This window comes from Carcharhinus amblyrhynchos, chromosome 13 (assembly GCF_965287045.1).
Source record: "Carcharhinus amblyrhynchos chromosome 13, sCarAmb.v2.hapA, whole genome shotgun sequence".
NCBI classification, from domain to species: Eukaryota; Metazoa; Chordata; class Chondrichthyes; order Carcharhiniformes; family Carcharhinidae; genus Carcharhinus; species Carcharhinus amblyrhynchos.
The window spans coordinates 38535659-38563442 of record NC_137336.1 but is presented as its reverse complement, the minus strand read 5'-3'; the positions used below and the strand labels follow the sequence as shown (position 1 = coordinate 38563442).

The window sequence follows — 27784 nt, the reverse complement described above, 5'->3', positions numbered from 1 at the left end:
GTGGAATTTTCCCATCATGTTCACCACGGGAATCGTAGCAGGCGGGACAAGACCGTGCAAAGGTCCATTGACCTTGGGTGGGACTTTGCGGTCTTGGGACGAGTGCAGCCAGAAAATCCCACCCTGGGAGTATAACTGTCCTAAAGAATATTGATTTCCATGATTCCAATTAATAAATTTTTATGTAGAGAATTAAAATGTAACAATACTCACTTGTAGTTGCAGTAGATTGTAGGCTACCTGCATCATGTGAAGTTGTCTCACCCCTTGTCAGTGGTGAATTTTGATGGTCTGTTGTAACAATTGTTGTCTCTCCTTTGTTTGTTGTCCCTAGAGCATACCATTCTTAGAATTTAATAGTTTCTGTAAGCTAGAGATCAATTTTTAATCAATTCTAACAGTTTTCTGTTATCTATTAATTAAAAATTGATGTTTAGTTTCAATGGTAACACAGAAATAATTTTCAAAGCTGAGGATGGTCAGAGACTTGTTGCCCAGGTAGCAATAGCCAGTGAAGCACTTCTAATTGTCAGTTTTGTACTGAACAAATGTTCAATGTTGGTAGAGGAGGCGCTGAAAACAATGGGGGAACCTAGGGTAGGAAGGACATAGGAGTGAATTGGCAAGATGACAGCCAAGGTTGCTGATGGGGACAAAACATATAGGTATCTTGCCTTCTTTTACATTTTAATGGTAACTTTCCTGATCATGTTCTCCAACCATAATATAGGGTAGTTGCCTAATTTGCACTGAAAGAGGCCCAATTAGGCCTTCTGTACAAAAACCCTTTATTGCCCATTTCAATTTCTGCTCAATACTTAGGACAGATTGTAACCTGTCAGTATCTGAAAGAGATAAGGATGAGAACATCTTCAGAAGAAACAAAGTAATTAAACTGTCTATCCAAAACCTTCACTTGTCCTTTCTTTTTCAGATGGTGATGGAATTGCAACATTTTTTCAGGATTTTTATTTACTGAGATACTTAACAAAACTGTTCCACCAGCAACCATTATTGTTGATCAAAATTCTCCATCCTAGCCTGCAGCTGGGATTCTCCAGACCGGCTTCAGTGAATGGAGGTTTGGCTGAGCACCAAGTTCTTTGTTCTCGTTGGCAATGGCAGTGGGGCTTGCAAAACCTGAGAATTCCATAATCTTTATGGTCTACTGGAACTATGAAGTGTATCGTCTATCGTGACAGCTTAAAGATCATTTTTCAAAGTGAAAACACTCTTGTTTCAGGTACACCAATCACATGGACTTTTTGGTTTACATGCAGAATCCCAAGAGAATTTGGAAGGGAGTAGTGACTCTGACCAACATCGAGTAGAAAGATGTGCCACTCCTAAACATGGAAAATGTGACCCCTTCTGAAAGGGTTAAAAATCACACAAGTTTAAAAATTATATAAGTTGCAAGTTGAACTTTTGTCATACAGGGCAAGCTGCGTGAAAATGACAGGTTTTGATTAAAGTAAGCCCAAACAAGGCTTAAGAACTATCTAATCGAATGATATGCAGCTGCAATTCATGCATGCCCATTAGAACAAGAAACAATGGAAAGGGTGGTTGAAATACCATTAGTCAGAGACGTAACTATCATTTCTTGATAACATAACATGCACAAGTTTTACTTGGACATTATAATCTAATGTATGCATGATGTAACCATAACTATGATTGGATAGAGGTAACTCCTATTATTAGTATATGCTAATTACATGTAATCAATACTGAGACTTTAATTAGACTCATAGAGTCTTCGGCCCAACGTGTCCATACCGTCCGTTTGTTTTAAACCCTTAAGCTAGTCCCAATTGCCCTCATTTGGCCAATATCCTCAATACCCATCTTACTGATGTAACTGTCTAAACTCTTCTTAAAAGACAAAATTATACCTGTCTCTGCTACTACCTCTGGCAGCTTGTTCCAGACACTCACCATCCTCTGTGTGAAAAAATTGCCCCTCTGGATCCATTTATATCTCTGCCCTCTCACCTTAAGCCTACGCCCTCTAGTTTTAGTCTCCCCTATTTTTGGGAAAAGATATTCACTATCTAGCTGATCTATGCCCCTCATTATTTTGTAGACCTCTTTAAGATCACCCTGCAGCCTTCCATGCTCCAAAGAAAAAAGTCCCAGTCTATCCAGCCTCTCCTTATAACTCAAACCATCAAGTCCCAGTAGCATCCTAGTAAATCACTTCTGCACTCTTCCTAGTTTGATAATATCTTTTCTATAATAGGGTGATCAGAACTGTATGCAGTATTCTAAGTGTGGTCTTACCAATGTCTTGTACAGCTTCAACAAGACATCTCAACTCCTATATTCAATGTTCTGACCAATGAAACCAAGCATGCTCTTCACCATTCTGTATCCTATGACTCTACTTTCAAGGAGCTATGAACTTGTGCCCCTAGATCTCTTTGTCTTGTAATTTTCCCCAGTGCCCTACCATTAACTGAGTAAGTTCTGCTCTGGTTCAATCTACCAAAATGCATCACTTCACATTTATCTAAATTAAACTCCATCTGCCATTCGTCAACCCACTAGCCGAATTGATCAAGATCTTCTTCACTGTCCACTATGCCACCAATCATGGTGTCATCTGCAAACTTACTAACCACGCCTCCTATATTCTCATCCAAATCATTAATATAAATTGCCATATATATTTCTGAATTTTTCACTCTGAATGTCCTTAATGGACATTTGGGTCCTGTAGCTAGCTATAGTAAAGTTCACTTTGAAACCACTCTGTTACTTTGTTTGGCTACTTGTGGGGAATGATAGTTTTTAAATGCAACAAGAAAACCATTGTAACAGCCCGTAACACCTTTTTTAGAATAGAAGACAGAGATAAGTTATGAAATTATAGAACATTTATTTTGCTCAAGTGAATAGGCCGTCAAACCCACGAATGGTATTACAATTAATGGGTTTGCATAATAATCAGGTCGCCATGGACGGGAACCCATCAGGGCCAGCAGGGCAGATTGGGTGAATGCCAGTAGCCCTCACACCCAGCAGGAATCCTGATTTTTGGCTGATGCCCCGTTCAGCAAGGCATCGGGATTCTCACTGGCTGTCTGACAAGAGAGAATTCCACCCTTTTCCTTTTTTAGTTAGAGGCATGGAAACAAAAATTGAGACATTATATTGAGACTGCATCAGATTTTTAGCCACAGCCTGATAGCACTGTGTATAATTTTGGGCACTATTATTTGAAAAATCAAGAAGCAAGGAAATTTTGCTAATTACATCCACTAGGAGCATTTATCCATGAGGATAACTAATGCTAGATTGCTTCTATTTGTTTGTGATATAGAAATAAGTAATCAGACATTTTAGAGTATTGCAAGAAGAATTAAAGATGATGCAGAAAAATTCTTTAAACTATTAGAATTTGGAACTCTTTGCCAAAAGCTGTTCCATTTTCTAATCTGCTGTGGTTGATAATGTTGGTTTTTTTTAACAGTCTGAACAGGAACTAATCACTACACAAAATCACTGTAAATCAATCTTTTAAGAGGAATTAGGGATCAAGACAATGCCATTTATTAACCTCAATATCTTTGACATGGTAGTACAAACAATTTGTCATGTAAAAAATACCTGTTGAGTTTGTTGGATTTGACTCAGTGATTGTCACAGAATCTGTGGAGACTTTACCTGAAAGAAGAAATGAAGAGAAATGTCATGAGATTTTTAAAAATACAATTTAATCCAATCTGCTCTGAGTTTCTTTTCACAATTAAGCTGAAGCTTTATGTTAATTTTATATTTTGAATAGCCTCTGTATGTCCAGACAGATTTAGCAGAACTGCCATGAGCACAAAAGTAATTTGAAAATGCTCTTCATACAACAATAAAATTGAAATATTGGGATAGCAACTAGTTCAAATAAAATTTATGTACTCTCAGAGATTTTGATGAAAGCCTAGGAAAGCATGAAGGTAGTAACCTCAGGGGAGGATATTTAGAAATAGCATTGCTCTGCTGTCTGGCTCCAGCAATGAAATTGCTGAATCTTCAATCAGCACTTTGAATTTTATTCTGTGTTCAGTGGTGCTGCTTCAGAGAATAAATATGACTTCTTCGAAGGTTTTCCATCTTTTCAGAGCTCTGATGATCAAAGGTTATTAAGCAGTAACTTGGCAAGTTCTGGTTCTGGGTAGTAATGTCTTTGTCCTGAATATTTTTCATTTGAACTGCAAAGGATATTGCGTAATTCAAACCTCAAGGCCTCAAGGAACAAAGTGTTCACACATCAGCAATTGATTGTAAAACATTTTAGTATTTGTGGTTCAAGCTGTAATCTGTTCATCTGCATAAAATGCAGCAACCTTAATATAATTGGATCCTTGTATTTAAATTGTGTGGATTACTTATAATTTTAAATTATTGATCAAAAGTAACCACTGTCTTTTTTCATTCATTGACATACATTATATTTGTAGTGATTTGAAGACTCAAGCTAAGTGTCCACATTTGCCACCCAAAAATACACATGTAGGGAGCGATTCTCCCACAAAAATTCTGAGTGCTGAATTCGCAGGAAAAATAGTGCAAATCATGATTGTTTTTTTCAGTGGGAGTTCAGACTCGAATCTCCCACACTCTGTGCAATGCAGAGTTCACAATCTTGAATCTCATTAAAAGAACAAAGAACAAAGAACAACACAGCACAAGAAACAGGCCCTTTGGCCTACAAGCCCGCGCCGCCCCTTTTAACATTCAGTGAGTGCCTCATTCCAATCCTTCTTCTACCTATGACTTTTGTCTACGCCTCTTGGACTCCACAATAAAGGTGTGCAAATTTAGAGAATTATATGTGTGCCAGATTAAGGGAGGTCTAATTTAGGGACAATTTGTTAACACCAATCAGCCTAAAAGCATGTTTTTGGGGTGTGGGAGGAAACTGGAGCACCCAGAGAAAGCAAGCACAGGGAGAAAGTGCAAACTCCCACAGACACCGTCCCAAGTCGGAGATCTGACCCAGATCCATGTATCTGCACAGCAAACAGTGATAGTCACTGAGCTGTGGTGTTGCCCATCAGTTGGTCCAGTTTAAGCGTACACTAACGACGTGAAGCACTAGGCAACTCTCGAAGCAATATCCAAGAGCAGCCCTCGCACGACCCAACGCGTGTATGCCCCTTGTTGGCCAACAAGGCAGACCGAATCACCTGTGGATGTAAAAAAAGACATCAATAAACATACACAGCTTATACAGACATTCACGGACGATCCCCAGAAGCTCAAACGTAAGACAGGTGAGCCATAAATATGTTGGACAGCCCATAGGAATCTATTGATTCCCAGGAACATTCTGAGGCTCTTGGTCCTTAATTAGAGCAATCTTTTGTATCCCTCCATCTGTAGTCCGCTCATGTGCCTATCTAGGTAATCCTTAAACAACTCGAGTGTGCCTGCCTCCACCACCCTACTTGGCAGTGCATTTCAGCTCCCACAATCCTCTGAGTGGAAAACCTCCCTCTAACATCTGAATTATACCTCGCCCCTCTCACCCTAAGCCCATGGCCCCTCGTGATTTTCATATCCAACCTGGGAAAAAGCTTCCCACTGTTCACTCTATCTATACCCTTCATAATCTTATACACCTCTATTAGATCTCCCCTCATTCTCCGTCTTTCCAGGGAGAGCAGCCCCAATTTGCCCAATCTCTCCTCATAGCTGAGACCTTCCATACCAGGCAGCATCCTGGTAAACCTCCTCTGCACTCTCTCCAGGGTCTCCACGTCCTTCCAGTAGTGCAGCGACCAGAACTGGATGCAGTACTCCAAATGCGGTCTAACCAACATTCTATACAACTGCAACATTAGACGCCAGCTTTTATACTCTATATCCCTTCCTATAAAGGCAAGCATACCATAAGCCTTCTTTGCCACCTTCTCCACCTGTACTGCCACCTTCAAGGACTTGTGAACTTGCACACCTAGGTCCCTCTGTGTTTCTATACTCTTAATAGTCCTACCATTTATTGTACAACTCCCCCCACATTATTTCTTCCAAAATGCATCACCTTGCATTTATCTGGATTAAATTCCAACTGCCATTTCTCCGCCCAATTTACCAGCCTATCTATATCCTGCTGTATTGTCTGACACTGCTCCTCACTATCAGCAAGTCCAGCCATCTTCGTGTCATCTGCAAACTTGCTGATCACACCAGTTACTCCCTCTTCCAAATCATTTATATATATTTCAAATAGCAGAGGTCTCAGTACGGAGCCTTGCGGCACACCACTATTCACAGACCTCCAGCTAGAAAAAGACCCTTCCCCTGCTACCCTCTGTCTCCAAGCCAGTTCTCAATCCATCTAGCCACCTGTCCTTGTATCCCATGAGCCTTAACCTTTTTCACCAACCTACCATGAGGGACTTTGTCAAGCGCCTTACTGAAATTCGTATAGATGACTTCTACCTTGTGACTGCTACCTACGTACAGTGGTACAGAGCCAACAGACTCAAAATCTCATTGCTGCGTGGCATCGCTCTTTAGACAAGTAAAATGCAGTTCAACAGAGTCCAAAGGTGGTTAAATTTTAATCTTAATGAGCAGTCAACATAATTTTTGATTTTCTGTTTACATTATAATGACTGAACATCAAACCTGAAAAATCCTAGATGATTGTAAAGCTGTAGCAATGCAAATCAATGCAAAACTATCTGCAAAAGTCACTTTTGACAAGATTTTGACCAATAGTTAAATATAACTTCAAATGAAACTCAACATTGCAACAAAAATGGGAAGACTGAATGTGACAGGCCCATTAAATATCAGAAAGTGAGGGTAATACCAATCATCAAATCCCAACAATGCAGAAAGAGGCCATTCAGCCCATTGAGTCTGCACCAACTCTCTCAAAAGAGCACTTGACCCTCTGCCCAGCCCTATAACTGCGCATTTAGCATAGTCATATATCTTTGGACACAAAGAGGCAATTTAGCATGGCCAATCCACTCAATCTGCATATCTTTGAACTGTGGGAGGAAGGCAGAGCACCCACATGGACACGGGGAGAATGTGCAAACCGTACATAGATCACCCAATGTCAGAATCGAACTTGGATCTGTGCCACTGTGCCATCCTAATCAATTGTATCAAGACATAGATAGGCCAATAGAATGGACAAAAAAGTGACAGACAACATTTGACACAGAATGGTGCAAGTTGATGCATTTTTGTAGAAGGGAGAGCTAGCAGTAAATTAAATTTAACGGCACAGTTCTGAAAAATGTATAGGAATAACAGGACATGGGCATTTATGTGCTGAGATTTTTGAATGGATTGTGAGAACATAGTGTATAAGATCTTAAGTTTAATAAATAGAACATTGAGCACAAAAATAGGTAGCGATGCTGAACCATTATAAAGTTCTAGTTAGGCCACAGCTTTGGTCACCACACTTTATGAAAGATATGAGTGTCTTTGAGGGAGCAAAGAGAGATTTACAAGAATGGTTCCAGAGATGAAGGATTTTAACTTTAAGATTAGTTTGGAGAAGTTGTGGTTGTTCTCTTGGAACAAAGGATATTGAGGGGAGATTGGAATAAGGTACAAAATTTAGACAAGTTTAGATATTGTAGACAAAGATAAGCTGTTCCCATTAGCTGCTGGTACAAAGACTATGAGACACTGGCTTAGCGTTTAGGACCAGAAATGCAGGGGGCTGTGATGAAGAACTTTTTTACTCAAAGGGTGATAATTGCCAGGAACTCATTGCCTATGAGGATGGTAGAAGTGGAGACAATAAGTTATTTCAGAAGAAATTTAATGAGCGCTAGTGAGAAATGAATTTGTAACACTTTGTTGATACAGTGGGGGAACGATACTAAGTGAACTGCTCTATGGAGTGACAGCATGGATGCAGTAGGTTGAATGACTCCCTCACATCATAATATCACTCCAGTGGACAATGTTTTTGAACCTCATTCCTCATTGAGTTATGGGTCAACAATAGCAACCAAGGTGTTGATGCCAGGGGATGTGATGATAATGCCAATAAAAGTCAAAGGGATGTAATTAGACTGTCTCTTGTTTGAGATAGCCATTGCCTGGTACTCATGTGGTGTGAACATTATTTGCCACTTCTCAGCCCAGTTCTCTGTGATATCCAGATTTTGATGCAGGTAAATGTAAACTGCTTCATTGTCAATTGAGAATGGAGTTGAGTATTGTAATATCATCAGTGGACAATGAAGACCACAATCCTGGTCTTCAGATGGTAGAAAATCATTGATGAAGCAGCTGAAGATCTTGGGTCAATGATAATGTCTTGAGGAAATTCCACAACTCAAGATTGAATTTAAGATGATTTGTTTCCAGCAACCACAAGTATCTTCCTTTGTGCCAGATATAACTTCACCCACTGGAAAAGTTTTCTGATACGAGTTGACTCTTGTTTCACTTCGGGTCCTTGGTGCGATATTCAGTTGAATATTGCTCTGAAATCAAGAGCAGTCATTCTTGTGATCCCTCTGAAAATTACTTTTTATATCCATGATTGGACTGAACTGTAATGAGATCCGAAGCCAGAAACACCCGAAAGACATTAAGCTGAGACCATGAATTAATTGACATGATACTATTCATGTTATAGTGAATACTGTGTGTCATTGTTTAATAAAACAATATTTTACAACATTATCAGAAGCGAGGCAGGAACCTTTTAAAATTTATTTTCACAATGGTTTTTTTGCCAGAAAACACTTTTAAAAAAAAGTAATGTTGGTGGATAATTAATTTTCTTTCATTTTAGAAGTTGAATCTGGATACATAATTGGATGTTGATTCTGAAGTTCTCTTTGAGTGCTGTGATACCTTGAATTGAATAGTTTCACTGACAAGAACACCAGGTAAATTATGTTGATTTTTTTCATTGCTGAACTGTACGTGTGCATGTTTTTCTACAATATATTAAATTTCCAATATTCCTACTGATATTTGCAGTATAGGAAGAGGCTATTCATGTCTGTATTGGTTCTTTCTTTGAACAATCCAGAATTCAGTTGATCCCCTGCTCTAACCCATACATTTATGGGGAGGTGATATTCCCAAAAAAAATCTATGAGCCCAACGGGTGAAAAAATGTGAGATTTTCCCTTCGTTTTTTGGGCACACTTAGTGGGATGTTTCTAGAATTCTGTGTTCCACAGAGTGCTGTGGGGGGGATTCATACCAGTAAGAGGAGTCAGGGCCTAATCCTGCCTGAGAGGCTGACATCAGCACACTGAGCGGGCCACTGCATATGCACCAATCTGTCAGTGGGGAAATCGATACATGTGCACTGGTCCCCCAATCATTGGCTTTGCAATCGTCAACCTCTGTGACACCACCCCACCCCCCCCTCCACAACCACCCCCCACCCCCTCAGTTGCCGGCCTCTGTGATTCCCCCCGCACTGATTGCCAGCTGCTGTGATCACACCCCCCCACCCCACCCCCCAGCACTATTTCCAGCTTCTCTGAGCCCCTCCACGACTAGCCCATCAGCCCCAACCCCCACATGGCCAGCCCAACCCCCACACCCTCCACCATGGCCAGCCCAACTTCTCTCTCCCACCCCGCCATGCCTGATTTCCAGCGCGAGGCTGATTACACTTAAAAAAAAGGGCATGGGAAAGTCATAAACAGCTGGATGCCAGTCGCGAATCCCACTACAGGCCCACCACTGCCACTGACATTTCCCAGCCCACTGCACTACTCAGTTAGCACAGCAGACCAGGGAAATCACACCTACATGGTGTCAAATTTTGTTTGGTAATTCTTCCGCTTTGAGGTGATCTGCTACATTGAAGGGGCTGTATTAATACAAATTGATATTATTTTCTATTTTCAAATGTGCTAATTGATCATCTGATAGGGCAATCAAGAAGATAATAGACATCTGTGATCGTAACTGCAAGCAGGTTTTTAATTACATAGATTGTGAATATGTAAGTGACCTGACGTTTAAGATGTCTTAAATTTTAACCCCAAAGTCATCATTTTGCATATGCTTGGTATAATACATGACAATTATGCTTATATTAGCAGAGTGCAATTTTGCACTCTCCAAATGGATGTTTTACTTACTGGTACCCTGTAATTAGGTATAAGGGATCAAACAGGCAATATGGGCTGTGTTGCAAAGATGAGTGGGAGTTTAAGACTCACCCATATAAAGCAGACCTTCGCGTGGTTAAAACAAAAAAATGGCGATTGCGCACATGCATCCTTCTGGCTCACTTTTACGATCAGTGTGTAAGTTGACCCCCATTTTTGGAGAGACTTTGTAAGGCTTCAAAAATTGAACTTATATGCCAACATCTATGGTATGTTAGAGCTCAGAGAGTCATTGAAGAATGTATTTATGATTTCAGGATTTCTGAGTAGATCCCAAGATATGGTGGAGTTCGATGTTTCAGAGTTACTTATATTGAAACAAATGATCCAAGACATAAAAATGGACACAGAGCAATAGTCCTTAATAGAATTATAGTACTTGAAGCAAAGCAGGGTGTGAGCTCAAATAATAGTCACACTAGGATGAACAAAGAAATAAGGGCCTCAGATATTTAATTTCTTATCAAAGTCTGGAATTATTCTCAGATCCTGAATAATATAGTGAATTTATTTCAAAGGGAATTAAGTTAAAAATAAAAATAATATCCTGTTTAACATGAGTTATAGACAAGATGCAAGAAAGGATTATTTGACATATGTTGCACAGATGTCTTGATGGAACTGATATATGGCAAGAGGAAGTGGGCGGGACGGGGGGGGAGGATGGTGGTGCGGAGCACCAGATGAACTGAAGGTGATGATTTAAGTGGTTGGTGAACGTGTTCAATGGTTCTGGTGCTTATAAGTTCATCTGTTAGAATAATTTCTTCAAACTGGCTTAATTTTTTTTGTTTGGCTTCTTCTAATGTGCATGGTCAACTCCTGTTCTGTGGTAAAATCCTCCATCTAGTGGCCTATCCATCAAGTGCATTTCAGAAAAGTTTCTAGGTTAGGTGAACAAGCTGCTGCAACATGCCTAAATGTGATTTGTCAGAACTTTATTCCAATTCTCAGACCCTTTCATGAGGAATTTTCTCCTGTGAGTGCCATGGGCACTTTGGGACAATATTATAATGTTATTGATGCATGAAGTACAGAACACCGTGCCTATAATGCAGCGTGATGGACAACACGTTATCAGGTTCTCTATCACAAGTTTACCACTGGAATCCTTACTATGCTATGTTGATTTATTTATTCTGTGCACAAGGTAAATGGAATAATCTTTCTGTAGTTTCCCAATAAAGGACGCTGATGCCTAGGTGCTGTGCGACTCAATGTTTTCCGGTGAATAAAATCTAACCTCTGAATATGCATGCCAACGTGTTGAAGACTGTGCTGTGCTGTTTTTGTCCCATTGTTCTTCACTATATTTAGCACTACTATTTTCCATCTTGGGTAGTGTTCAGCAAATACAAAGGAAACCAAGTGCCCAGAGGGTTCAATTGTTACTTCTTTTGTTAAAACACAATAGCCTGCCTTTTTTTGTGTGGTTGAAAATTTCCTGCATAAATGTATTTAATTATGATGCGGTGCTAAATCCATTGCTTTGAGGGTATATGAAAACATATTCTTGTAGCATGACATGGACTGTGTGGGATAAGTACTAGTGTGTAAATTGAATATATGTATTTGTTAAAAAGAGTTTCGAAAGGGTACCACAATTTCTCAGTGCAGTTATTGTAGATGCCCTTGAAAAGCTGTGTGAGTAGAATTTTTTAATGTTATTAAGATAAGGTTCACTGATTCTTCACTTGCTGTGTACAGCTGTAACTGAGGGTAGCAGGGAATGGAGTGTCAGCAGTCCAATGTTGTTCCCCTGTTTCTCACTCATGTAGCCTTTAAACATGGCTGATGTTGGCGACCTACAGGAAGGCAACTGCTGAATAACGTAAGACACAATCTGACATTTAACATCGGATTAATTTTTCACAAGGTGGCTAAAAAATGCCTGTAAGTAATCCAAGACTATGGGCGGGATTCGCTGGTCTTCCTGTGGCATCTTTCTCGTAGTGGGAGGTGGCTTTTCTCTTTTGGGAAATGGATGGACTTCCCATTGACACCACCTCGCATTGCCAGAAAACCCATGGTGAAGGTGGTTTGGCGGGGGGGGAGGGGGGGCGGCGGCGGGATTAAGTTGGTTGCTGTCAGTGGGACCAGAAGACCTCGTCGGCATGAACAGCCACAAAACTATAGCTGATGTATATTGTGATACAGAAAACATTTCATATGCAAGGGTGGGATGTATAAATTAAATTCTTTTGTCAAATTATTTTGATGACAATGGCCAGAATTTTCCACTCTTTGCATAAGTACTGGCTGAGGTGAGAAAGCAGGCATGCAGCTTACCAGCTGCACAGCTGGCTTTTCTCGGTAGGTAGCCCAGCACTGTGTGCTGGAGAAATCTGTAAGAGTGGTTCACGCCATCATGCTGGCAGAGCTGGGAAAAGCTGGCAATGATCAAAGGGTGTCCAAATCTCTGATGGAAAAGACAGGATACCTCGCCTCCTCCACACGCACAAGGAGAAACCCCACACACTAAATAAGGGAACACCCCTCCCTAAATAGAACAAGTGACCACCCTCCGCATAGACATGGGGAGTCCTCACATGCACAAGAAGAACTCCATCCTTCACTGAGAGAGGAAACCCACCTGTGGAGCTCCACAGAGCGGCCCACTCTACCCCCGCCCCCCTCCAATGGCACTGTCCTTGACCCTTTGCCAGAGGTCAGTGCCAGGGTACTGCTCAGCCATGGCCCTCTGTGCACCTACAGCGGCTTCCCTTTGACTGGTCCCAGTTTTAAAAAAAATTGTTCTAAGGGGGAAATCCCAATCTGAGGGATCTAGGGGAAGCACTTTAATTAGATTATAACTTATTTAAATGAGATTCCGGACCTTTCTTGTCGGGAACCTTGTTATGTCCCTGGTTGTGGGTGGAGTGAATCAGAAAATAAGATTTTGCCAGTGAGATTCTCATTTTACAACACTCGCGATGTTTTGTGCCCACGGTGCCCTCATGGGGAACATGGATGCAAAAATAAAGTGAATATGTGTGATACAGGATTTGACTTTTGTTCTGAATATTTTCTTGCTTTTATAAGTACTAGCCACTCCCATCAGCACTCTAAGCCAGATAGAGGTGATTCTCTCTTTTCTTTCATGCGTAGGCCGTTTATTGGGCTTCCAGCTGGATGCCATGGTCTCTGTGAGTCTCCGGCCGCTGGATTTCTGGCACCATCAGCTCTGTGCCAAAAATCTGCGCGGAGCTGCATACATTATGTAAATACTTACTTAAGTCTAATTTACATTGAGTAGCGAGTGGATCCAGGACTGAAGTCTGGGGGCATGCTAGCCTCTCCCCCACTCCCGCCAGGAATGTTTCACTCCAGCAGTGTTTATAACAGCTCCACACTTGCAGGGAGCTGGTCACCTGGCCCCGCTGGAGTGAAGGGAGCCCATCAAGGCCCCCCAAAGGGTTGGAGGTGGGGGACGGTGGGGGGGGGGGGGGGGGGGGGGGGTGATGCCAGCTTGGCCTCCTCACACACCCCAAACAGCAAAGTGGCAATACCTGGGGGCACATTGGCGCTGCTCATTGGACATGGGCAGTGCCAAGCGGATGGAGCTAGGGGGGTTGGGGCCTATTGGGGCAGAGCCTATGGGGGAACGATCAGTAGGGGTATGGAGTTCCTGCTGCCACTTTGCAAAAGGATCACAAACAAAGGGCGGGAAGGGAAGTTGGCCAACCAGGAGATGGGTGATGAGGGGGTTGGGGGTTTTGGGGGGTCTGCCAGGTGGGTTTGGACTGCCAAGGGTTGGGGCTAGTTCAGGAGTGCAGGTTCAGGGAGATTGGGGCTGGCAGGGGGATGGGAAGTTATCATGGCTGGCCCAGGTAGGTCTGGGAGGCCAGTGATCAGGGATGGGGGGATCAGAAGGGTAGCAATGGAGGGCTGCAGGGCTGGCCAGCGAGCGGGAGGTTAGCAGTGCAGGGCCACTGCACGTGCACTGATCTCAGTGCTGACAGATCGAGGCATGTGCAATGCCCGCTCAGCGCTATGCTGCCGGCCTCCCAGATGGGAATAGATCCCATCCACTGATTTTCAATGTGAATCTTACTAGGGCACTCTGCAGTGCACAGTATGTGGGAAATCATTTTAAAACTGCCACTAAAATAACTGTCGGAAGTTATTCCAGATTTCACACAAATTAGAATTTTTTTGGCAGAATCACCATCCATCCTGATCACTGCTCATCAGTGTTTGAGGATTAACATTCACACATTGTTAAAGCAAGATACATTGCAGCAGGCCATTAAAGCCCGAAAGAGTTTAGGGCAATTATACAACAACATTGTCAAAGAGTAGCTATATTCAGAACTTGTCTCAGCACTGGCAGCGTGCCCTGATTTACTGAGGGTTCTGCAGAAATATTATTGCAACAAGTGTACCAGAGATGGGAAATCACTTTTGTGCAAATTTGTGGCAGATGGCCAGACAAGCGAGCCAGTGTGCCCAGGAAGAGGTGGTATCATACATTACAATCAAGTTGTACAAAGTAGGAAACTCCAGCACAACTCTAGACTAATATTCCATTACTCCACATTACATCTGAATGGCATGTAATTACTTTCCAATGATGTAATTATGGAGTATTTTAAGAGCTTTGGTGAACAGTACAGTGCACTTGCAGCAGTTTCCTTTAAACTAGATATTCCTCCCTTCAATTTTCAATTATTGATCACCGATAAACTCTTCTACCCACTGTACCTGTGCTAGGGATGTTCACACTCATTACATGTATCTCTCTCCATACGGTCTTTGTCAGCAGAACACTCTGAGGATGTAGTGTCAGAGATTCACAGCAGAGAAGAAGTAGGGGTCTGGTCCTCACTTTCCTGGTTCTTTTTATTATTTTTTTCACTTTATTCCTACTCTTCTCCAGAGCAAAGTCATTGAATATACTTAAGGTTGGGTATGACAGATCTTTGATCTACAAAATGTTCAAGGGTTATAGGGATGGGGGAGGAGGGGGTGGGCAGGCAGGAAAGTGGAGTTAAGGCCACAATCAGATCAGCCATTCCTCTTGAATAGAGCAGGTTCAATGGCTTACTCCAACTCTTATTTTTACAATCCTAAGGAGTTGATTCAATGAAAAGTGCCACCTTCAGTTGTCATATTGACCCAGATTTCACAGTCAATATTGAAGCAACACTGTCCTCAAAGAAAGCTGCCAACAAAGATCTGGCATCTTCTGTGGTGTGGATTTCCCCTTTCCCAGTGTCAACTTGAATCTGGATTCATGCATCCAGTCACAGTCATCAAGCAGGATAAGTCGTCAATTACCTTAATGTATTCTCACAGAAACCAAACCAGTAGCTATGTAGATGACACTGGACTTTTCGCCATGAGTTAAAATTTTATAGAAAGCGAAATAAATTTTTTAAACTATTTTTATTCATTCTTGGGACACGTGTGTTGCTGGCTGGCCAGCAGTTATTGCACATTCCAGTTGCTCAAGGGCAATTGAGAGTCAATTACATTCTGGAGTCACATGTAGGCCAGACGAGGTAAGGACAGCAGATTTCCTTCCCTAAAGGACATTAATGAACCAGACCAGTTTTTCCTGACAATGATTTCATGGTCATTAGTAGATTCTTAAGTCCAGATCATTTTTATTGAATTTAAATTCCACCAGTTGGCATGGCAGGATTTGAACCCAGGTCCCCAGAAGAGTAGGTGAGTTTTTGGATTAATAGTCAGGCAATAATACCATTAAACCATCACCCCGCTGGAAGATCACTGAAACACGCTTATGGAATTAAGGTATAAATTGATATACCAGTTGAAAAGTTTTAATTTTTCTAAATGTGTACAGCTTTTATCATAATAGAGAAATTTGACATTCCACACTCTAAACTTATGTGGGAATTCCCAAGAAGGATTCCCCATCGCATCTTTGGGGCATCCCCCAAATCTTATGCTGGAGAATCAGGAAGTTGTGGCCCAATGTAACAGTGGAAGCTTTTGTCAGTTCTATAACTTCTGCTTAACTGTGGTCTGGAGGAGGCAAAGTATCTTCCACAACAGCTCCTGGATTGTTGCATTTAGCTGCCTATGTGCAGACTCCAATAGTTGTTGCCAGGGATGTCATGACAGCAAACATTGATAATTTTACCATCACTGCTAAATTATGATAATCTTCTCTCGGTATGCCACATGAAGCTTAGTCACAGTCCAGAGAAATGAAGTGGCATAGGTAGCACTGCTGCCTCACAGTGCCAGGGACCTGGGTTCAATTCCCAGCTTGGGTCACTGTGGAGTTTACACCTTGTTCTCACCATGTCTGCGTGAGTTTCCTCTGGGTGCTCTGATTTCCTCCCACAGTTCAACGATATGCTCGGCCATGCTAAATTCCCCCTCAGTGTACCTGAACAGAGACCAGAGTGTGGCAGCTAGGGGATTTTCACAGTAATTTCATTGCAGTGTTAATGTCAGGCAACTTTTGACTAATAAATAAACTTTAGGAAGTCAGAAAATTTCAGTAACCAATTGTAACCAGCACTTACAGTTTGGGCATACTTTAAGCATAAATTTCCCTTATTTGTATCTTACCATTAACTTTTGATTTACTTTGTTGTGTACTGCTTGAGTTACTCTGAAATGCGAGGAAATTTTGAGTAGAGTTCCCCAGGGATTGTTACTGAGATTGTGATTGTTTCCAAATTATATCAACAAGTTGGATGTAGAAACTCAAAGCAAAGTGGTCAAAATTGGGAGCAGATTTCAAACTAGGAGGTAGTTCAATCTAAGGTTGCAGTTCAGGAAGAACAAATGAGTTGGACAAAATAAGTGGAAATTTAGTATAGATAATTGTAGTTTTCTGCACAAATGAAAAGAAAAGATACATATTTTCTAAATGGTATCCAGATAGCTGCTACTTCTTTCTGCTAATTGCGCATCCAAATTCCAGCAGGATGAACAAGTGCATGGAAGTCAGAAGTTTTAAGTGCAAGTGAGTGCCCCGACCACTTCCTTTTGGGTCTGAGAAATAATCTGGTTCTGGGAATCTTTTATGTTGGTTCAATTCACCCAGATCAGGCCTTATCCACAAAAATGGCAATGCCCACAGGTGACCATCGCAAGTTTCTGCTGAATGTGACTGCACTGCTTTGGGAAGGCTCTTGGTCCATTTCTGCTTCCTCTTTTCTTTGGTTATGTTGACATCGCAGGCTAATATCCATACTCTGCCAACATTTATATAGGTAGCACTGGCTAACCCAGGTGTGACCTGGTGAAGTGGTCATCTTATCCATTGGTTCTTGTTCTCAAGAATTATTACATCTTGATAATAAATGTAAGTAATCTAAAGGTATGTCCTGAAGATGGAGCTGTGACTCTTAGCAGCTTGTTGTGTGGTGGGATTGTCCTTGGGTGGAAAGATTATTGATACCCTGCCTTAGAAACTAATGGCTTTTGTAGTTTGTGTAGATGACTACCTCATGTTTTGTCATGGCCAGAGTGCACTAGGTACTTGTTTTTGTTAATCTCCATCAATCCATTCCATATTTTGTGAAATGTCGCCTATTTTTCTCCCTCTATTGTTGTGATTCCCATTCCAAATCTTTGATCAAGGGTATAATGCTGGTGTATTTCCAATTTGTGCACAATTCCTTGAATTGCTTCAATTTAATTTATATCTCTTGCCCTGTAAAGATCTCACACTCAAGACATACATACGCCAGGGTTGGTCAGCTATAATCCTTAATTTCTTTTTGCCATGGATCCTGTTCAGAAATCCAAGATCTCTGGTTGCTTTGGATATTATCTACTGAACATGAAATCCCCATTGAAGATTGCTTTTAAGATACGATTGTGTATTGGAGAATTTGATTACAGAACTTTAAGCTATCTCGTGACATGGTATTTCTTGGCAGTTGCCGCCAACTCCCATTCATCCTACCATTTTTACAATTTCAGAATATCACCTTACAGTGATTGATACAATCCTGAATTCAAGGGGATTTTCACAATAATTTCATTATAGTGTGAATGTTACCTACTTGTGACTTAGAAATAAACTTTAACTTTAAAGTGACGCTCATTTTTTTCAGCACACAGGCACTAATAGATAAACTAAAAGTTTATTAGTCACAAGTAAGGTTCACATTAACACTGCAATGGAGTTACTGTGAAATTCCTCGAGTCACCACAGTCCAGCGCCTGCTTGGGTCAATGTACCTAATCAGCACGTCTTTCAGAATGTGGCAGGAAACCGGAGCACCTGGAGGGAACTCACACAGACACAGGGAGAACATGCAAACTCCACATAGTGACCCAAGCCAGGAATCAAACTCAGGACCTTGGCACTGTGAAGCAGCAGTATTAACCACTGTGCTACCCTGCTGTCTCACTGTAAAAGTTTTAAACTTCAAAGACTATTTAATTTAGTAAGAAATTGACTAGTGTGCAGCAATGAAAGGAGTAAATGGTTCAGGATAGCTTAAGTCATTTTGGTTACTAATGATAGTTGGACAATTTTATTAAACCACTTCTTCTATGTGATTGACAAATTTTTAGCTGTTTGAATAAACTGTTTCAGGCTACTATTCTGGAATACAACAATGAATATTTTTTAATGGAAAAATAGAATAAATAATTATATTATATTATGGTGTTTGATTGAACTAGTGCATGAAAGATTTTACATTTGTCATTATCTAAATGTACCACTGTAGTGGGTTGGATCTCAAACAATAACGAGATGGAGTACAGGAATGAGATAGAGAATCTGATGAACTGGTGCGGTGACAGAAATCTCTCCATCAATGTCAACAAAATGAAGGAGATTGTCATTGACTTCAGAAAGTGTAGATGCGAACACTGTCTACATCAATGGGGACAAAGTAGAAAAGATCGAGAGCTTCAAGTTTTTAGGTATCCAGATCACCAACAACCTGTCCTGGTCCCCCAATACTGACACTATAGTTAAGAAAGCCCACCAACGCCTCTACTTTCTCACAAGACTAAGGAAATTAGTTGTGAATGTAGCTTCTTCCTTCATACAAACCAACCTCCCATCCATTGACTCTGACTATACTTTCCCCTGCCTCAGCAAAGCAGCCAGCATAATTAAGGACATAATTCTTCCATTGGGAAAAAGATACAAAAGTCTGAGATCACATACCAACCGACAGAAGAACAGCTTCTTTCCTGCTGTTATCAGACTTTTGAATGGACCTACCTCACATTAAGTTGATCTTTCTCTATACCCTGGCTATAACTGTAACACTACATTCTGCACTCTGTCGTTTCCTTCTCTATGAACGATATGCTTTGTCTGTATAGTACAAGAAACAATACTTTTTACTGTATGCTAATATATGTGACAATAATAAATCAAATCAAATCAGAAATGTGTCTGGTGTAAATTTAAACTGTGCCCTACGCAGTGCAATTTCAGATGCATTTTGCGTGCAATTTCTGATTATGTTCTAAATGAACTCTAGTTTAAAATGACAGATTAAAAAAGGGTTTTCTACCCTTCAATCAATCTCTTATGATTCCTAAGACTTAGTCTGCATCACAACAACTCTGAGCTAATACTAGTAATATGTAGAACAGAATTGTGTGGGAAATCTTTGGAAAGTTTAGGTACATGTAGGCTTTCCATTATCCATGATGTTCCCATTCAATATTATCTGAGATTTACTAGGTTGCTATTGTGCAGATAATATTCAAGTTCGTTAATCAATTTCATTCATTCACATTAAAGTAAGTCCAATGGGTCTATGGCTACCTGCAGCTGCTTTGTCAATGTTTTTGAAATTGGTCACTATATTAGCCTATTTTCATGTTGGAAATATTAGCTTATTTCCAGTTTTCAATTATTAACTCATAATCATTCCCAATGCCTCACAAATCTACTTATTTAATGCTCTGAGATAATTGACAGTGCATGGAATCCTTCGTTTATTTATGAGGTCCCCAGGGGACAGTCATCCTGGATGACTAAATGTTGCCGAGTCACAGTGGAATCTAACACACTCCCAGCATTGTGCAGGCATGGCTAATCACTCTAATACACACTTGATGATTCACATGGCCTCTCTTTGTGCTATACTCTTCTGATTTTATGGCACAGAATTTGGAGTTTTGACACTGATTTTATGGTAGGAATATGGGCTGTCTCAAATTACATTTTTCTTCCACTGATTATGAAACATTCTGTCACTCTAACCTAGATTCTGTCAACAGCAGCAAAGGAATGGTGCTTGCCACTGATCTGGAAAAAAGCAGCCAACAAGTACTGACCGAGCTCTGTGACGTGGATTTTACCTTTCCCATGGGACCGTGGTTAGCACTGTTGCTGCCTCATAGCACTGAGGACCTAGGTTTGATTCCTGGCTTAGGTCACTGCCTGTGCAGAGTCTGCATGTTCTCCCAGTGTCAGTGTGGGTTTCCTCCAGGTGCTCCATTTTCCTCCCACATTGTAAAAGACGTGCTGGTTAGGTGCATTGGCCATGCTAAATTTTCCCTCAGTGTACCCAAGCAGGCGCCAAGTGTGGCAACTAGGGGATTTTCACAGTAACTTCATTGCAGTGTTAATGTAGGACTACTTGTCACACTACTAAAACAAAGAAACATTTAATTTCATTCTGGCAGCAATTATAAGGGTCCTCCGATATCTAGCAATAGTAATATCACCAGCGGGCTAAATGTACAAGTTGAACATCTCTCATAGGCAAAATTTTTCAGATGATGAGGTCTCCCAGGTCCAAAGGGCAAGGTAAGTTTAAAGGATCCCAGGATGCGGAGATTAGGGAAAGCCTGGGATGGGCACAAAGAGGGCAGTCAGGTGCCGGTGAGGAGGCCAGGATAGGGAAGGGATGTCCATTGACTATCGGACTTTGAGGGAGGGGAGTGGAGTGACGCTTGATGTCAGAAAGGGATTTCTGATGGAGATTCTGATAGAGACCTTCCTTCCTGGGGCCTAATGCCATTCATTTCTGGACTTTCCCCAAGCCAGGTACATCTTTCCACCAGGGTAGAAATTGAGGCTGGGCAGGTATCGACCTTAGTAGCCAATAGTTGACCACTAAGGACCTCAGCTGGGACAAGGGTGGGCTTCCCACCAAAGCCTTGCCTACGCCACAATAAAATTGCTGCAAGGTTGGGAACCCAGTGGGAATCCCATTTCTTCAACTTCCCGCTCCCCTTGCCTAAAATCCCACTGATGGGGGTATGTGAAATTCAGGCCTATGTTTATGTTGTGCTATCAACATTATTAGACATCTCAAGGAGTTTCACAGTAGCATTACATGACAAAATATGATACCAAGACACATAAAAAGATATGTGTCAGATGCCAAAAAAAGCTTAAGATCAAAGAGATAGGTTTCAAAGGGTATCCTAAAGGAGGAAAGCAAGGTAGAGAGACAGGGAGATATAAGGATGGAATCCCAGAATCTAAGCCTAGACAAATTAATATCTGAATATCAATGGCGAAATTCTTGAAGTCAGGGATGATCAAGAAGCTAGGACTAGATGGGTGCAGATATCTCGCTGGAGAAAATTACAGAGAAAGGGAACTGGTGAGGTCATGGAGTGATTTTGAAAATGTTGCTTGGTTAGGAGCCAGTGTGGGTCGGTGAGCACAGAGCGGCTAGGTGAACAGGGCTTGGTGTGAGGACAACTGGGTATCGGCAGTAAGTACTGTCTTGTCAGTTTTGACCATACCTCAAGAAAAAAGAGATGGGTTTTACCTCTGTGGTAGCTCTCTGCCAGGCAATCATGACAGTTGGGCAAGGGAAACGTGCAATGGCGAGTCCCAAAAGACTCCAGCAGCTAAAGAAGAAGGCCTATGTAAACATGGTTTTCTATGGGGCAAATTTTCCAAATCTGCCCACCACAGGAATCATAGCAGGTGAGGGGCAGATGATGGAAAGGTCTGCTGACCTTGGGTGGGATTTTCTGGTTTTGGGGCAAGTACAGCTGGAAAATCAAGTCCCATCTCAACCATTGTTGATGCTCTCAAATGACTTGCACAGCCCCCTTTATCTTTTGGGCTGAGGCTCCCTGCAACTACATCTGAGCACTGGACACCAGGACTTTACTGTACAAGTGGCATTGAATAAGGCATTTGATTGCATATGGGCAAACATATGTAGCATTGCTGGGATTTCCCTCCGTGAGACTTGAGAATTGGGAATAGTGCTTGGGACCTTTTCAGTCTGTCCTACGTTTGCTGAGAGATTAAGGAGATGAAGCCAGTAAGTCTTGGCTAAAATCATTAAAGTAAACTCTTAACCGAAGCTACAACTCTTTGGTCTAGTAGTATTTAAAGGAAGGAAGAGAGTTTTTCCTATGCTCTGGTCATCAGTTAAAGGTAGCAATGGGTTATTCATCTCATTTGCTATTTATGGAATTTCCTGTCCACAAATTGGCTGCCACAACAAGTGACTGTCCTTCAAAAAATGTCCCAAGGATATAATAAGTTATAATAAATGAGACTTCTCTTTAAAGGTCATTTGCCATTTGTTTCTTTCCCTTTACAGTCCCAGTAATACGGTGTGATTCGTGGTTAAGCAGCTAACAGGAGTTTATTCATCTCATAGCATAATAGCCATACTTTTACAAACAAAATAATGAAAACTAAGTTGAAAGAAGAACTTCATATAAATTTGCTTGCTCAAGCTGAAATACTGGAAATATCCACTATTCACAACTTTTTTCACTGATTTGAAACAAAATAAGGAACTGCATTGTCCAGAGCACCAAGATATAGAAACAATGGCATACTGTTATTGTTATATTCAGTGACGGAAAACGTTATTTCTGAGCATCTGAATAAAACTGCTAAGAAAATGTGAGCACAATACACAGAAAATCACAAATATCTGAGGAGAACTTAGGAAAAATTCTAATGAACATTTTTGACTGGACAAACTTTAAGCTAACAGTTTTTTTTATCTAACATTTGAGAGGCAAGAAACATAGAAAAAGTTATAAACTTAGGTTCGCTTCTGCAAAAAGTGATAAGTTGGGAAGGTTGAACATTTTCTTTTGTTTCCCTTCAGTGTATTACTAAGCTGTAGTCTGTGGATCTTTTGAAATTTGTGGATAGACACAAAAATGGTTCATTATAACTAATTAAAATAGGTTGTCATTGAATTAACTTCCAACAATTTTTGAAATTCCTTTTCAAACAACAGGATCAAAAGAAGCTATGAATAAAACACTCCTACCTTTTAGAATGTGAAATAAGACGAAAAACAGGAAGACAGTGACTTTTAAAGTAGCCATTTCTCTGCTGCCTTTATGCAGAAAGATTGACTGAAATGTATTTTCCCGACCTTGGTTTGGTTTGTAAGTGGAAAAGGTGCACAAATGCCTGGGTCTGCACTGATTATTTCTGGTGTTTCCTTTCAAAGAATGGGAGGAAATAGCATGAAATCACATGGGAATGAATGCCATTGACCATTTGCTTTTTGAATGCCCTGTTCTGATTCACAGGGTCTGGGAATTGTACATCTAAAAATTCACAATGAATTGGCAGCATTTGTATTTTAGTTGAAGTGTAGCTCCATAAAACATCTTTTATAAAGTATCAAATTATATTAGCACACTATTATCTCTATTCAATACTCTAAGATGTATTGTTATATGATTATTTTTTTCCTCAGTTCTGTTCTGTAATGGAATATACACCAAGACATTGGGAGACAGTTTATAAGTGTATAGAATGGTGTTGGAAAAGTAAATTATAAATGGCTCTCCTTTCTATCATTTGTAGAATGTTACTACTTTTCCTTTGATTCCTCCTCTTGCTGAAATCTCTTTCATCTCAAGATGCTCTCTGATTTTTTTTACTAATTTTCAGGACATCTTGTCAATATTTCCCTTTTTGCACTCACTTTACTTCTGCTTTCTGTGCCATCATGTTCAAATCAAAAACCAGCAAGTTCATCAGTTTCACTGCACTGTGCCATGGAACAGAGGCAGAAAGTTACATGCACAATCCGTTTTTGAACTTATTCTAAGATTGGCAACTAATTATAGAATGCCAGCTCATGGGATGTCTACCTCAGAACCTTTTGAATCACAAAACTTTGCTCGCTAGTATGACCATACTGGTTTAAAATGGCCTTTCAAAGTATGGATATTAACCTTATACACTGAGCAGGAAGCAGGTGGGACAGGAATTAAAATCAATGCAGTTGATCTGCCATTCACTTGTGCCCTGCAGCCATCCATCTTTCCTGCTGTTGATTCAAAGACAGCTCGTGTTACCGACATAACACGGGCACCAGCTTCATGAATACACTCAAATCAAAGTCCTGTGACATAGCTAGGACACTGAAGCTATTTTTTACTGCCTATTAGATGAAATGGCCACTCCGGACACTCCAATCAGTAGAACCTGTCAGCCAAGAAGCAAAGGTCTTCAAAGATAGGAAAAATTATTTTTATACTGTCACAAGCAGCAGAGGAAATTGATGGCAGTCATGCAGTTACTTTACTGCCAACGTAACAACTTCTGGGCAGATACTGCATCACCCAAAAACTGGCAAGCAGCATCAGGCATTGGATAACAATAATACTAGCCCTAACAGCAAAACAGGTTTTTGTGTACATAAAAGAGACAATAGAAGACATTGCAAGGAGAAAAATTGTACATGTTAATCAGATCATACTTGCTGACTACGGATGTAACAATGTATTGCGGTCAAGATGAATTGACTTGTGGGCATACAGACATCTGAACATCTGAATTAGGAGTAGGAGGAGGCCATTTGACCCCTCGAGCCTGTTCCACTATTCAATAAGATCAGGGCTGATCAGATTATAGTCTCCACTGAACATTTTGCTTACTCTCAATAACATTTGACTCTCTTGTTAGTCAAGAATCGATCTACCGCCACCAATAAAAATATTCATTGACACTGCCTACACCACCCAAACGTTCCAAACTTTCCCATTCTTAAATGGGAGACTCCTTATTTTTAACTAGCCCCCTAGTTCCAGTACCCCCCACAAGGGGAATAATCAGGCAGGATTTTCCACCTGTCTTCACCAGCAGGCCTGCTGGTGGGAATGGCTGGAAAATCAACCTGGACTGGAAGATCCCATACTGGCAAATGATGGGTTGCCTCCAAATGTGCAAAGCACGCCATGGCGGTATGGAAAATCTCACCCAGCCTTTCAGCATCCATCCTGTCAATACTGCTCAGGATCTTATGTTTCAATAAGATCACCTCTCATTCTTCTAAAGTCCAATAAATGTAGCCCAACTGTCCAATCTTTTCTCCTAAGATAACCTACCCATCCCAGGTTTCAGTCAAGTGGGGGGATTGTTTTATATATATATATAGCATGTGATAAGATTGGAAAGTGTGAATCTTGTTGTAATATATTTTAGATGGAGGGAATGAAAGTACATTATAATGGTGACGGGTTTTTGTTTTTCCCTGAAGGGAATGGGTGCTGGGGTGGAGAATGGCGGCTACTGGAGAGTGTTGCGAAATGTCTAATTTCATGTTTTTTTTGTACCTTTTTGTATTTTATTTCTAAACAAAAAAACCAATTCAAATTATGTTCAATCATGGTCCACACATGAGGGTCAAATCAAATCCAAGTTGACAATTACGTTATTGCATCCCATCTTGGGCTTGATCAAACAAGATCCAAGCTGACAGGATAAGACATTGGTACCCTCTCCCAGGCTTCATTTAATGCTTCACAGGAATTTAACTTCTGGTTTGGAGATTGTAATATTTAAAATGTAAAATAGTGGAAGCACCTGTTTGGGAAGCTGGTAAGCAAACCTAACATAACAGCAATTCAAAGAGTGACCTCTATTTATCTAATAACGTCAGAGTTGAGAGTGGGAAAACACTAAACAAAAGCTTTCTAAGGGAGTTAATGAGCAACCATCAAGTTGCACCCATTTTCGGGTGTGAAAACTTGGTAAAGTCGGGCATTTAAATTGAATTAATGTGCTGGACGCCCAACTTTACCAGCACTTCCCCCTTTACCATCACCTGTTCAGATTCAGCATGAAACAGACATGGTCTGCAAAGGGTCAATTCAGGTGCTCCAGTTTCTGAGGAGGTAAGTCCAAAGCTTCCGCCGGCTCTCCGACTCAGATCCGTGATGGGGTGGGAGGGAGGTGGCTCAGATGGCTCTCTGGCGAGGGGCAGGGGGTAGGACGTGGTCAGATTGCTCTCTGGTGGCAGGGAGAGAGGCAGGTCAGATGGATCTTAGGTAGGAGGGGGGATGGTGGGGAGGGTCCACTGCACTCTGTGTGCGATTGGTTGGGGAGGGGAAGTGAGGGCCCACTGCGACTCTGCGTGTGATCAGTGGGGAGGAAGGAGGGTCCATTGCCAATTTGCATGTGATCAGTGGGGGGGAAATGGGGATCGGTCTGGGTAATGGGAGGGTGCGGGGATAAGGCGGACAATAATGTTGTGAGGTGGGGCAATGTCTGTGGGGGCCAGTGGGGAGGCATTATCCGGCCCGGGAGCGATGTGGTAGGGCGCGTTTTTCCATATTTTTTTCACTGCGTACGTGCAGTTAAAGGGTCTGATCGGAGCTGCAGCATTTTGGGCACAATAAGCCCCACCCACAGGTTTCTGAAGCGCGATTCGGAATTGCTGATTTTCCTTTTTCAGACAGTGCATATGCAGGCGCCGGAGGATGAGTCTAAAATCTGGAACACTCTCAGGTTCAAGACCTGCCCAGCAGTTGGAATCAAAATGGTAAAATCTGGTCCAGTGAGTCTGGAAAGATTGTGACTGTCCCCGTTAGAGATGTAAATTGTTTGTGTGGATCTAAGGAACAAGGGAAATTTTGAAGGTAAAGTTACTTAGTTAGGATCTTCATTTTGAACATCTCAGATGTGCCACGTTGCCATAACAACAGATTGCAGGGAGGTTTGCTCTGTGTTTTCTATCAAAAATCAAGGCTGTTGTCTGATTTTGGAGTCAGAGTCAGAAAGCTCAAACTTTCGTGTATATCCCATCCTTGAGCTGGAGTATCAGCAATAGTGAGCTGCCTGGAGTTGGACAGCCACCTAGCCAGGCACGAGTGAAAGGACACCAAGAAATCACATCCCCTGGAGAATAACAGGACCACTGAAGCTGTGAGCTGTGCCATACCTTAGATTGATCCCAGGAGAAGTGAAGTAACTTTCAAGATTCTGTCAAGCATAGGGAAATCTTGGATGGGAATAAAAGTAGAATGGGGAGTGACCTTTTGAGATTTTCAAGCTTAAAGAATAAATGTTTATGAAATATATAGGAGTAATTTAGTGGTTCTTGCTTTGTTTAATCCTTGTACAGTAAAAGCTTTTGTTTAAAACATGAAACCTTGTGGCATAATTTTTTTCTGTTAATAACTGACAGTTTGATTTTCTTTTCACCAGTTACTGGACCATAACAGTGGCTCAGAGGGGAATTTGCAGTTTCTGATGTTCTCATGTATATGCTGCTCTTATCCTTGAAGGTGGTAGAGGCTGCAAGTTTAGAAGATGCTGTTAAAAGAGGCTTGTCAGTTGCTGGAAATGGTACACACAGCTGCTGCTGTGTCTTGGTGGTGGAATGAGTGAATATTTAAGGTGGTGAATGGCATGCAGATCACGTGTGTCCTTTATAGAACATAGAACCCTACAATGCAGAAACAGGCCCTTCGGCCCATCAAGTCTGCACCGACCACAACCA

The 27784-nt window shown here is 41.3% G+C and overlaps 1 protein-coding gene across 2 annotated transcripts in view; it reads right to left on the bottom strand.

Annotated features, from left to right (window-relative positions):
* Positions 1-23411, bottom strand: part of ecscr (endothelial cell surface expressed chemotaxis and apoptosis regulator) — a 38658-nt gene extending 15247 nt beyond the window's left edge. For both annotated transcript variants that reach the window (XR_013888410.1, XM_080201100.1), the window contains exons 1-3: positions 23312-23411; positions 3616-3672; positions 214-330 (exon numbers count right to left, since the gene is read on the bottom strand). Coding sequence is in view for 1 of the 2 variants with exons in the window: in XM_080201100.1 (XP_080057226.1) it covers positions 214-330; positions 3616-3672; positions 23312-23369 (232 nt within the window). In the remaining variant the exon portion in view is untranslated. The remainder of the gene's footprint in view (positions 1-213; positions 331-3615; positions 3673-23311) is intronic.
* Positions 23412-27784: the final 4373 nt, after the last annotated feature.